This window comes from Ranitomeya variabilis, chromosome 5 (assembly GCF_051348905.1).
Source record: "Ranitomeya variabilis isolate aRanVar5 chromosome 5, aRanVar5.hap1, whole genome shotgun sequence".
Classification (NCBI taxonomy): domain Eukaryota; kingdom Metazoa; phylum Chordata; class Amphibia; order Anura; family Dendrobatidae; genus Ranitomeya; species Ranitomeya variabilis.
Genome location: NC_135236.1, coordinates 219,707,809 through 219,721,444, shown reverse-complemented (window position 1 = coordinate 219,721,444; position 13,636 = coordinate 219,707,809). Strand labels below are relative to the sequence as shown.

The window sequence follows — 13,636 nt, the reverse complement described above, 5'->3', positions numbered from 1 at the left end:
AGAGAGATGTGTAATGGCTGCTCTCCTGACCTCACTGCAGAGCTGGGTGCGATTATACCCAACATCTGCAGGTTCCACTCTGTTCTTCAATGTGTTTCTAATGAGACAAAAGTTCAGTTTCACTGTTCTGTGTTAGTTACATGTCTCACACTGGTAACTGCACGGTTTATTAAAAAATAATCTCTGCAGGTAGTTTCTCATGCAGATCTGTGTTGCGCCAAACATCCTGAACAGGTCATTTGTATATTAAAAAATTGTTAATTTCTCCTCAAAAGGACATTGGATCGCAGATATCAAGGTATCATTTTATTCAGTGTTTTATGACCTACATGCCCATATAGACGGTTTAAAAGTGTTGATGCTACTGACAAACTAATATGTAAAGGGAACCTGTCGCTTGATGATCCATACTGCCAAAACTGCAGACAGCGTGAATCAGGGTTTGGGTGTGCGATTGAAGCCAGGTATAATTTACTCCATTGCATTTCAGAGAAAACACAGCTTGAAGAGCTGACCGAAAGCTGTAGGGAGAGATGAGATGAGAGATGAGATATCCGATGTGGTCCCCTGCCAGCTTCTCTTGATTGACAGGCCTCTCCCATGTATGCACATAGGGATAGACCTGTCAATCACCTGGAGCGTGGAGGGGAGAATTCAGCTGGGAAAAGCATTAGATTAGTCAGGTTTCTATATACAATTCCTTTCCGACAAGTCAAACTACGAATTCTCCAAAACTGCGTAAAGTTTCAGAGAAGAACAAACCTGGCTGCAATCATGCATAAAGGCTCTGATTTATACAGCCAATGGTTTAGGCAGTATAAATTAAATGGCTGGTTCCTTTTAATACCATCTAAATGCCTTTTTCTTTAAATCTACACCATATCAATTTTTGTTGTAAAAATGCAACTTTTTGGTGAACTTTTTACCCATTAATTTCGATCCACAGGTTAATCTGTCAGCCTAAGGCAATATTGTGGTTAGTACACGTGGATTTCATAGATCCATCCTAGATTTTTGTGTTTTTTTTAAGGACCTGTGTCATATTGTCTTTATATGTCACAGACTCCAATGACACCAGCAGGCAATATGCGTCACAGTATTAGGACCAACCAATATTCCTAGAACCAAAAAGTATCTGGCTGAATAAGAAATGCATCCCAAGTATCACAACATAAACCAAAAGAAAAATGATGCTATAAGGGTAAGTTCACACAGGACTCTTTTGCTGCGTATTTTTGCTGCGTTTTTTATGCCAATTTTCAGCTGCTTATAATAGATGCGTTTTTTGTGCGGTTTTGGTGCGGTTTTTTGTCTATTTGTGCATGATAATAAAGTTGAGTGACCCCAGTGGAGCTTAGCATCGCCTTCATCCCAGCGGGGGAACAATTTACGGCGAATTACATGCCATGCATCGGCCTTTTTTTGACGATCACTGTAGTTTGGGCAAGCTACATCCCAAATTATAGGCATTGCTTCCACCTTGGAAAAATAAATGAAAAAGTAATTACCAAATGCAAGATGAAATGAAGCCAACATTCATGACAAGGAAGATACAAACATACACATGCAGAACACATGAACATGTACATAACAGCACATGAGCATGGCAAAGTGTACCATTGCAAACAATCGGATAGATAGATATATCACAAATTAAAAAAAAATATTACCTCCATGATTAGTTGGGAAACATTAATGCTCATCCTCCTATACCAAGACATGGCTAACACCTCACTACCAGAAACTCCCTCACAATAGATCACAATCAGGACACCTCACAATGGCTCTTCACACCTCACAATGGCTCTTCACACCTCACTAACCACACCCCTAAGCTCTTGGCTGTGAGATCACTTCCTGCTGGCCATGATTTTTCTGCACAAAAAAACGCAGCAAATAATGCTACATGCGTTTTTGCTGCGTTTTTGCAGCGTTTTTTCCATCACCCATTCAAGTCAATGGGTGAAAAAACGCTGCAAAAACGCTGAAAGAAGTGACATGCCCTATGTCCAAAAAACGCAGCAAAGCAGAAAATACTGATCAAACAAAAACCCAATGTGTGTGCATGAGATTTCTGAAATCTCATAGGCTTTGCTGGTACTGTAAAAAGCAGCTGAAAATTAGCATAAAAAAATGCAGCAAAAATACGCAGCAAAAAAGTCCTGTGTGAACGTACCCTAAAATCTTAAAAATATTTTATGCTTCATAAAAGTTACTATATAACAGATTTTGTTAAACAGGGTAGCTCAATGGAAAGCTAACAACAAGCCTCCCAGGACTATAAGCCGTATATAATTAGTATGCCCCAATATTTATTGCAGTACATTCAATAATGGTTATATTCTATATTTAATAAAGTTGATAAATTTGCGAGCTATTTTGTAGCACCATTTTTCTTTTGGTTCAATAACACATGCCTTGAAAAAGGTCCGGATTGGACCGAAAATTTCACTTGACAAGATGATCTCCAAATAAATACTTTTTCTTATAACTGCATATTGAGTGTCATGGATCAATGCTACTAATCTGTATGTCTTGCACTGTTGTTTTTAACGAGTTTCTACAATTAAAAAAAAAAAAAAAAAAAACAGATTGGTGCAGATATATGGGTGGATTTTAGATGCAGAAACGGGGAGATTTCATCCATACCAAATGTACATAGTGTGAACCCAGCCTTGAATAGTAAATTCATTAAAAAAGGAGGACTTGTGTCACCATATATTATGAAATACAATTTTATTTATACAAAAAAGATTTTACATATATATGGTAGATTATGTGGAAGGTCACAAACTTAGAAGGCAGCCATTATGCTTCCCATAGAAGATAACTACAGGGAAAAAAAAAAAAAAAAACACATCTAGCCCAAAAATTTAACTTAGCTCTTTTTTCACCCCACGAAATGTCTGAGATCAGCCAGAAAACAATCTAAAGCTGTGTGCACACAATGCGGATTTAGTGCCGATCCGCAGCTGATTTTTCCGAGCAGAAACGCTGCAGTTCCACAAAGTGATTTACAGTATAATGTAAATCAAAAGGAAAAAAAAAAGCTGTGCTAATGGTGCGGAAAATTCCGCATGAAAACCGCTGCGGATCAAAAGAAGTAGCATGCTACTTCTTTTGTGCGGAACTGCTGCGTTTCTGACCCCTTCCATTATAGAAATCTGCAGGGGTAAAAAAAAAAAACGCAGAAAATCTGCATCAGAAACGCACAAAATCCGCATAAAAACGCGTCAAATCCGCACCTGTCAGGAGATGCGGATTTTGTGCAGAAAATTCTGCACCCTAATCCACAACGTGTGCACATAGCCTTATGTTTAGGTTAGTTCCCCAAACTCCAGGCTTCAATGCCACCATATGTCATGTTTTCACGACATCCTTAGTATTGCACAAGTGATTGAAGTATCATCAAGGCATCAGTAATTTTCACAGGTTCTCTCACCTCTGCAATACTAGGGAAACTGAAAACACAATTTTTTTTTTTTAGGGGCCGTGTGGAGCTTGGTAAACACCGATATAGGGATGTTCCAATTCTGACAAAAGACATCAATGGAAAGTAGGACTGGCCATGTTAAATTTCAATATGAACAATACTTTGTCCCCACTGGAAATAAGCCACCACCAAAACACATGCGATAGATATAGATATATACACACACACACACACACACACACATACATACTGCTCAAGGAAATAAAGGTAACACTTAAATAACAGAATAGAACTCCAAGTAAATGAAATCAAACTGTCCACTTAGGAAGCAACACTGTTTGACAATCAATTTTAAATGCTGTTGTGCAAATGGAATAGACAACAGATGGAAATTATTGGCAATTATCAAGACACCTTTAATAAAGGAGTGGTTCTGCAGGTGGGGACCACAGACCACATCTCAGTACCAATGCTCTCTGGCTGATGTTTTGGTCACTTTTGAATGTTGGTTGTGCTTTCACACTCGTGGTAGCATGAGACGGACTCTACAACCCACACAAGTGGCTCAGGCAGTGCAGATCATCCAGGATGGCACATCAATGCAAGCTGTGCAAAGAAGGTTTGCTGTGTCTGTCAGCGTAGTGTCCAGAGGCTGGAGGCGCTACCAGGAAACGTGGAAGGGGCCATAGGAATGCAACAACCCAGCAGTATGACTGCTACCTCAGCCTATGTGCAAGGAGGAACACTGCCAGAGCCCTGCAAAATGACCTCCAGCCGGCCACAAATGTGCAAGTGTCTGCACAAATGGTTAGAAACCGACTCCATGAGGATGGTCTGAGTGCCCAACGTCCACAGATGGGGGTTGTGCTCACAGCCCAACATCGTGCAGGACGCTTGGCATTTGCCACAAAACACCAGGATTGGCAAATTCACCATTGGTGCCCTGTGCTCTTCACAGATGAAAGCAAGTTCACACTGAGCACATGTGACAGAGTCTGGAAACACCATGGAGAGCGATCTGCTGCCTGCAACATCCTTCAGCATGACCGGTTTGGCAGTGGGTCAGTAATGGTGTGGGGTGGCATTTCTTTGGAGGGCCGCACAGCCCTCCATGTGCTTGCCAGAGGTAGCCTGACTGCCATTAGGTACCGAGATGAGATCCTCAGACCCCTTGTGAGACCATATGTTGGTGCGATTGGCCCTGGGTTCCTCCAAATGCAGGACAATGCCAGACCTCGTGTGGCTGGAGTGTGTCAGCAGTTCCTGCAAGATAAAGGCATTGAAGCTATGGACTGGCCTGCCCCTTCCCCAGACCTGAATCCGATTGAACACATCTGGGACATCATGTCTCGCACCATCCACCAACGTCACGTTGCACCACATACTGTCTAGGAGTTGGCGGATGCTTTAGTTCAGGTCTGGGGGGAGATCCCTCAGGAGACCATCCGCCGCCTCATCAGGAGCATGCCCAGGCGTTGTTGGGAGGTCATTCGGGCACATGGAGTCCACACACACTACTGAGCATCATTTCCTTGTCTTGAAGCATTTCCACTGAAGTTGGATCAGCCTGTAACTTCATTTTACACTTTGATTTTGAGTATCATTCCAACTCCAGACCCCCATGGGATATTAGTTGTGATTTATTTTTAGGTTTTATTGTTCTCAACACATTCCACTATGTAATGAATAAAGATTACAACTGGAATATTTCATTCAGTAATATCTAGGATGTGGGATTTTAGTGTTCCCTTTATTTTTTTGAGCAGCGCGTGCGCGTCACAGTTCGTGTCCCTGAACACCAAGCGGGCTCCAGCGATGAGCCTGCATCTTTACCGGCACATTTCAGCTCATTTCATCAGCTGACATGTGCCCCTAACAGCTGCAGGTGAAATCGCGATACACCTGCGGCTGTTAACATGTTAAATTCTGCTGTCAATCTCCGACAGCGGCATTTAACATTGCCGAGTCGGAAGCACGTTACTAATCCGGCCCATTGGCGCCAGTGTCACATGACCACTGGGCGCCGATGGATTGGCATGACAAGTGCTGCCCAGTGTTTATAGATCATTTTAGCTACACATAGCAGGGCATTAGCCCTGCTATATGTAGCACAGGTGATTAGAAGCTGCCATTCATCATCCATTGTAGCAAGCAAAAAAAAATAAAAACACAATAAGAAAAATAAATACATAAAAAAAGCACATTTTGTATTGCAGCATTCAATGCACAATCTATCAAAATATTAACCCCTTTCTGACCTCGGACGGGATAGTACGTCCAAGGTCAGAACCCCCGCTTTGATGCAGGGCTCCGGCGCTGAGCCCTCATCAAAGCTGGGACATGTCAGCTGTTTTGAACAGCTGACATGTGCCCGCAATAGCGGCGGGTGAAATCGCAATTCACCCGCCGCTATTAACTAGTTAAATGCCGCTGTCAAACGCAGACAGCGGCATTGAACCGGCGCTTCCGGCCGGAAATGAGCGCATCGCCGACCCACGTCACATGATCGGGGTCAGCAATGCTTCTGCAGAGTAACCATAGAGGTCCTTGAGACCTCTATGGTTACTGATCGCCGGTAGCTGTGAGCGCCACCCTGTGGTCGGCGCTCATAGCACACCTGCATTTCTGCTGCATAGCAGCGATCTCATGATCGCTGCTATGTAGCAGAGCCAATCCAGTTGTGCCAGCTTCTAGCCTCCCGGCTATTGAAGCATGGCAAAAGTAAAAAAAAAAAAAAAAAGTGAAAAAAATAAAAAAAAATATATAAAAGTTTAAATCACCCCCCTTTCGCCCCATTCAAAATAAATAAAAAAAAAAAAAAAAAAAAAATCAAACCTACACATATTTGGTATCGCCGCGTTCAGAATCGACCGATCAAAAAAAAAACAAAAAAAAAAAACCAGCATTAACCTGATCGCTAAACGGCGTAGCGAGAACAAAATTAGAAACGCCAGAATTACGTTTTTTTGGTCGCCGTGACATTGCATTAAAATGCAATAACGGGCAATCAAATAGAACGTATCTGCACCGAAATGGTATCATTAAAAACGCCAGCTCGGCACGCAAAAAATAAGCCCTCAACCGACCCCAGATCATGAAAAATGGAGACGCTACGAGTATCGGAAAATGGCGCAATTTTTTTTTTTTTAGCAAAGTTTGGAATTTTTTTTCACCACTTAGATAAAAAATAACCTAGTCATGTTAGGTGTCTATGAACTCGTACTATAAACATAAGGATGAATGACCTCGGGGAGATCAAAACATCCAACATCACGGAGACACCATCACGTGTTTCTCAATGCAGTGATCCAGAACACTGCCCCCATCCCTGATGGGAAATATGCAAATGCATGTAGAAAAGCCGCGGAGATACCATCACGTGTTTCTCAACGCAAGAAATGAATAGCCAGGTCTTTCACCGGGAAGGAACAACCACGGGAAGGGCAGCATCCAATAAAGGAAAACCACCTATGCCAAAACATGGTATCCATCCACAGACAGCTGTTTCGGGGTATTTGCCCCTCATCCTTATGTTTATAGTCTTTTCACTAGGCACTGCTCCTAATAGCCAGTTTCCTAAAAACCCCGAAACAGCTGTCTGTGGATGGATACCATGTTTTGGCATAGGTGGTTTTCCTTTATTGGATGCTGCCCTTCCCATGGTTGTTCCTTCCCGGTGAAAGACCTGGCTATTCATTGCTTGCGTTGAGAAACACGTGATGGTGTCTCCGCGGCTTTTCTACATGCATATGAACTCGTACTGACCTGGAGAATCATAATGGCAGGTCAGTTTTATCATTTAGTGAACCTAGCAAAAAAGCCAAACAAAAAACAAGTGTGGGACTGCACTTTTTTTGCAATTTCACCGCACTTGGAATTTTTTTCCCATTTTCTAGTACACGACATGCTAAAACCAATGATGTTGTTCAAAAGTACAACTTGTTTCGCAGAAAATAAGCCCTCACATGGCCATATTGACGGAAAAATAAAAAAGTTATGGCTCTGGGAAGGTGGGGAGTGAAAAACGAACACGGAAAAATGGAAAATCCCAAGGTCATGAAGGGGTTAAAAGAATGAATCAGATCGGTAAACAGCGTAACAAGAAGAAAAATCAAAACACCAGAATTACGTTTTTTTATTGCCGCAACATTGCAATAGGCAATCAAAAGATTGTATCTACCCAAAAATGGTATCAATAAAAGTGCCAGCTAGAGGTGTAAAAAATAAGCCTTCACCCAGCCCCAGATCCAAAAATTGGAGACACTACGGGTCTCGGAAAATGGTGCCTTTTTTTTGGCAAACTTTCGATTTTTACTTTTCACCACTTAAAAAGAACCTATACATGTTTGGCATCTGCAAACTCAATGACCTGGAGAATCATAATGGCAGAACAGCTTTACCATATAGTGAACACTGTAAGGCTATGTGCACACATTGCAGATTTGGGTGCAGAAATTTCTGCACAAAATTTGCATCTTCCTGGCAGCAAACGCAGGTGCAGATTTGATGCGGATTTCATGCGTTTTTTTACCCCTGTAGATTTCTATAATGGAATGGGTGCAGAAATGCTGCAGATGCGCACAAAAGAAGTGACATGCTACTTCTTTTAATCCCCAGCGTTTTCCGCACCATTAGCACAGCATTTTTTTTCCCCATTGATTCACATTGTACTGTAAATCACTTTGCAGATCTGCAGCGTTTCTGCGCGGAAAAAAATGCTGCGGATCCGCAGTAAATCAGCAACGTGTGCACATAGCCTAAAAAAAAAAAAAAAAAAAAAAAGAAGAACAAACAATTGGAATTGCACTTTTTTTGCAATTCACCACACTCTGAATTTATTTTCCCGTTCACCAATATATGGTAAAACTAAAGGTGTTGCTATAAATTACACCTCGACCCACAAAAAATAAGCCCTCACACGACCATTTTGACCGAAAAATTAAAAAACAAAAAACAAAAAAGTTATGGCTATGGGAAGACAGGGTGCTAAAAACAAACGCAAAATCCCAAGGTCATGAAGGGGTTAAGGCCCATTTAGAAAATACAAATTGGGGAAAGAATGTTTGCACAAATGCTCAATCCATCTCAACAGACCAGAATACAGCTGACCATACAAGCAAGACACTTTGTTGGACATGATGATTCTTAAGCAGGCTTAATAAAATATTATTATCGACAGTACATTGTCCTGTGTAAACAGCAGATGTGCTACAGGTAATATAACATGTGGTAATAATGTTTAACAGCAGACATGGAAAGGAAAAAATATCAGCAATTGCTATATTCACTATTCTTGCTTCATAAAACTGAATGGATGGGCTACAGCAACAAAATGCTGGACAGGTCTTGATAACATCTAGCCTTTTCAACTATGGTGCATCATTGTTTCTAACTGTCAAAATAAAATTGCTATTTTTAACACTTCCTACTTTCGTAGTATGTATACCGAGGTTTAATTCTTAGGAAAGAAAAATACCTGCATAGACATTAGAAATAATATTGTATAATATTCAGCCAAGAATACCCTCAACATTATGTTTGAATATTCCCCTTTTGAGTTGTTCTTATTTACACTAGAAAAATAATAGAAATTCACATTGGCAGCCAAAAAACTATTTAAGATGCAAAAATAATTCTAATTCTATCAGCCAAGCATTAACTTGATAAAGCTCAAAGTGTTCCTCTGCTCTGAAGGAAACTGCTGGAAGATATCATGACTTTAAAGAAGCATTTCATGAACATTATCTTGTGAATGAGGGGCTGAATTTGTAAGTTTACAAATCTTCTAAGAAAGCACGCACAGGCATGGCTGACGATTATTTCATGTACTACAAACCTGACTGACTCAGGCTCATTGTGAAATACTATATATAACACATATTTTCACAGCCAGGAACAATGATCTCTACTGCAGAAAGTGTCTGACACTTGTGCCAAGAAGTCTGACAAGCAGAAAAAATATGCTTTACGGGCAACTTTCGCAAATCCTTGTCTGCCTCCTGAAATGTATTAACCTGTGTACACAGAAAGCAGTTTAGTACAAGTATGTTTAAAAATTGTGCACGGACATGCAGAAATGGCCCACATACTATGAATACCTCGGTCATTATACTTTACTATAAGCATTGGCCAAATCTACTGGGCCCCAAAAATTAGGATTTGTGAGTAAATATTAGGTATCTAGCCAACTGCAAAGTCACACAGCGACAGACCTGCAGCTGTTCAGTTAATTCTATACTAACAGATAAAACTATGGTAGTGATCAAATTAGAAAAAATAACTGCACAAAATGGCACAAGTCATCTAGATGGATTCAAGGAAACATGGAGAACAGTGAAAGACATCAGGGAAGGTTTACCAATGGCTAAATATATACAAATTGTAATTAGACATATAGTATAGCCAAAACTTGTGTTTTCCTACAGAAAGACAATTGCACCATTTAGAAGATAAAAAAGAAAGTCTACATAACTATAAAACCTAAAGCGTACCAGAAAATAAGCCTCCCAAAATACAGAAAACTCATGACAGCCATAGAGCGCTAATACTAGAATGGCAGAGCAATGAATCTGGTGAAACATCTGACATTGTCATAACACAATTTGTCTTGTGAGCCACATCTGCTTGTGCTAGCAACGTGCAGCAAAACATGTGGAAGCAATTTACAGGGCATCTATGTTCATTCCAACAGATTTAGTAATCAACGCTTTGTTTCTTCATTGTGTTCAACCATTTAGTAAAAACTTAAACTAAATCCGGCTCTAGGTGCCGGAGACATGTGAATAGCCGTCCCCAAATAGTGGATGATCATACATCAGCATGGAGATCATTTGGGAGAATGGTTAAATACTTAAAAGATGCTGAAATCTCTAGAGATCAAACAGAAGTTCCTGATATACGCAAAGATAAAATAGGAAGAAAATCAACAGGCAAAGCAAACGGTATAAATTGGTAAATAGATGGCAGAAGCATCTATATCTGTTCTATTGGAAGATGACAAAAGTGGGGTGGCATGATGTGAAATAGAATTAGAAATTACAGATGTCAAAAGTAATACAAAAACCACAAAATTCACAACCAGCAATTACTGATATACTCAACACTAGCAGATCTGATTTTTACCTGATCCACTGAATTGACTACTTCCTAGTGTAGTTGGTCTGGTTTTCCCACTATTAACAGGTGGAGAAAACATCTGCAAAACAGAATAGGATTTTGCTATAAGTTCATTGTTCCAAACCACACAGAGCAGCAGGCTACACGTTAGAAAAGTGACTGCCAGTCGTTTCAGGAGGGTCACGTATGTGTATAAATAAATCGCTACAACCAATAACAATATTACTACAAAGGGCAACAAATATTGATATTGTGGTGTAAAAATTAAACTCTGTACAACCAAAAGTGCTGAGAAAGCAGTCAGAGCTCTCAGTGGGGAGAACAGATGTGGAAAGATAGCTTTGGCTGCCTACTTTAGAAAAGGCAACAAGTGCAGGTTAAGCTTCATTTCCACCTACTTAAAAATAATCTCTTACAGTTTGGGATTTTTGGTGGAAAAAAGTACGGTAATAGGGTTTTAAGTAGCTGTAATTGGATTGTTGGTTTTGGGGTCAATGACTAGTCTCTGAGATGTAAGCCAATTGACCCCCGTAGTCTTTTAAGCGTTTACATCTTAAGAGTCTAGACATGACATCAAAGGGGACGGCGTCCGTTCGCCTTCGTACCCCCTAATGCCCCAGAAGGATACCGTACCGCACTGAAATCCAGGAGGTCACTCAGCTCCTTGTCTGTGCCTATAGCGGCCATCCGCTGCTGAGGATTCATCTCCAACCACTCAGATCACCTCCTAGAGAAAGAGAGACACCAATTATTACCATCACAGCCCCCCGAACACCAGGGCACGGGAAGGAGACAAAAAGTAACAGTCCATACAAGTTTCACTAAAGAGAGCAGCCGAGATGTCACATTACAAGGGATAAAATATAGGAAGAAAGAAGAGACAATAAGATGGGGGGAGAGACCGCCGGCCGCAGGGGCACAATAGAGCGCAACTTGGGCAAGTTACTCTGTGGGGGCCAGGAGCCACAGACAGGGGCAGTGCTGGGGGATAAGGGGGACACCTGCCCCATGGGAAGGGGAAGAGCCCCCAATATGAGGCTCCAGTACTGCATGCCCTCGCACAGCCCCAGTGCTGCCCACCCCCAGCTGTAGCCCCCTCTCTCCATACCCCTCTCTCCATACTCACCTTTTTTCCGTTTAAACATCCAACAATTGGGCTGAAGTTTCTGGGAGTCCCCGTCCACCTTCCTCCCGGGGTCTTGGCAGCAGCCTAATTCCAGCACCCGGCCGCAGTGGCTTCCACACTCCCGCTTTCTGTGGGTTTGAGGGTCTTTCACAGAACGGAAAGGTTTTGTTTTCACCCGATAGGAACTTGTGGGTCTCCCTCAGGCGGACATTTTTTTTTCGTTCGTCGAGCCTCAGCACCACGTTAGAACCAAGATGAATATGCCTCCGCCACAGCAGAGTAACAGAACCGGCGCTACTTCTCTGTTAACCCTTCCGCCGACTGAATGCAGCGCTGTAATGAGAACAGAGATCCGGCTCCAGAGAAGGGGCGGAGGGATACAGCGGGACGGAAGCTCCAGGGACGTATAACTATGAGGGCGCAGCTCGGTTCTCTGACACGGCAGCTCCTGGGCCCTGGCGGGATTGTGTTCGCCTCACAACCGGCTGAGGACGGCGCTAATTGGAGAGGTGTCTGCGTCCTTCTCAGAAGGGGCCGCTCACCACAACTGCAGCTGCACATGCCGCGGCCCTTTGGGGGCGGTGGAGATGTGCTTGTGGCAGTCGGATCGATGCTGTCAGAAATTGTTGATAAATGCGCTGTCAGAGCGCCATTCGGCTTCATTAGCGCCAATATAGTCTTCCCCCCACCTCACATCCAGTCCTGTCAGTGCAACAGTGTCTGTGACTTTTAAAGGCGCAGTGCTTGTTTCACATGGACCCTATTGTATGTACGTTATTATATAAGTGTATGCGCGGCCGAGGAGACGGATTGCGCGCTCCCGGGGCATTGGGAGACGGAGTGCGCGCTCCCGGGGCATTGGGAGACGGAGTGCGCGCGCCCGGGGCCTTGGGAGATGGAGTGCGCGTGCACAGGGGTGTAGTTGATGGAGGGCGCGCTCCCGTGTCCCGGTACTAGCTGCTGCGGCTCCACTGCACACCAGCCCAGAGTGTAATGCACGGAGCCTCCAGCAGGGGCTGTTGTCCTGGGACCATGAATAGTGAGCCCTCCAGCACATGGCACTGCTGCCCAATTGTGGGAACCTCTAGGAGATTATCATTTAAATGGAAAAATGTCCGTTTCTCTTAAAAGTAGCGCCTATGAAAGAAAGATAAGATATATGGACATATATTGGAAATGTTTATGATAACCTCACGCCGTTCTATATATATATTCACCCACTAGTGAGGCCCGTTAGCGGTCCCACACGGTACCACTTTCATAGACTCGCAGTGTCCAAACAGTATATGGCCCCCCACAGCCCTATCACACACACGGTAGGAAGGCCCCCACACAAAGTATAATGTGCTCACAATACATCCTCCTACTACACACAGTACGATACCCCCACAAGTGTCCAAACAGTATATAGCCCACACACACACACTATTATGTACCCACAGTACATCTTCCGACACATAGTATAATACCCCCTACAAATGTCCAAACTGTGATTCCCCCACAGCCCCTCACACAGTATAATGTACCCATAATGAGTCCTACACAAAGTATACCATCCACAAATGTCCAAACATATGAGGCCCAACATGCACTATGATTTGCTGCACAGTATGATACCATTACTGTCCCCTCCACACACAGTATATGAGACCCCACAGCCCTCTCACAGACACTATGATTCCCTGCACAATATGATACCCACAAAGTACTCCACACACAGTATATGAGACCCCCACAGCCCTCCCACAGACACTGATTCCCTGCACAGTATGATACCCCCACAGTACCCCACACACAGTATATGAGATCCCACAGACACTATGATACCCCCACAGTACCCCACACACAGTATGACATCCCACAGCGATCTCACATACACTCTGATTCCCTGCACAGTATAATGCCTCTGCTTTCCACCATAGAATATGATGCCCTTAACAGACGCCCTCACATACACAGTC

At 42.8% G+C, this 13,636-nt stretch overlaps 1 protein-coding gene across 8 annotated transcripts in view; it reads right to left on the bottom strand.

The window, feature by feature from the left end:
• Window positions 1-12,374, bottom strand: part of TCF12 (transcription factor 12) — a 358,827-nt gene extending 346,453 nt beyond the window's left edge. For 4 of the 8 annotated variants that reach the window (XM_077263806.1, XM_077263808.1, XM_077263807.1 and 1 more), the window contains exons 1-3: window positions 11,676-12,345; window positions 11,183-11,276; window positions 10,556-10,628 (exon numbers count right to left, since the gene is read on the bottom strand). In XM_077263806.1, the coding sequence (XP_077119921.1) occupies window positions 10,556-10,628; window positions 11,183-11,254 (145 nt within the window). In that variant the 5' untranslated portion in view covers window positions 11,255-11,276; window positions 11,676-12,345. Of the gene's footprint in view, window positions 1-10,555; window positions 10,629-11,182; window positions 11,277-11,675 lie in introns of all 8 variants that reach the window. The other 4 variants (XM_077263811.1, XM_077263813.1, XM_077263810.1 and 1 more) reach the window with 3 other exon arrangements.
• Window positions 12,375-13,636: the final 1,262 nt, after the last annotated feature.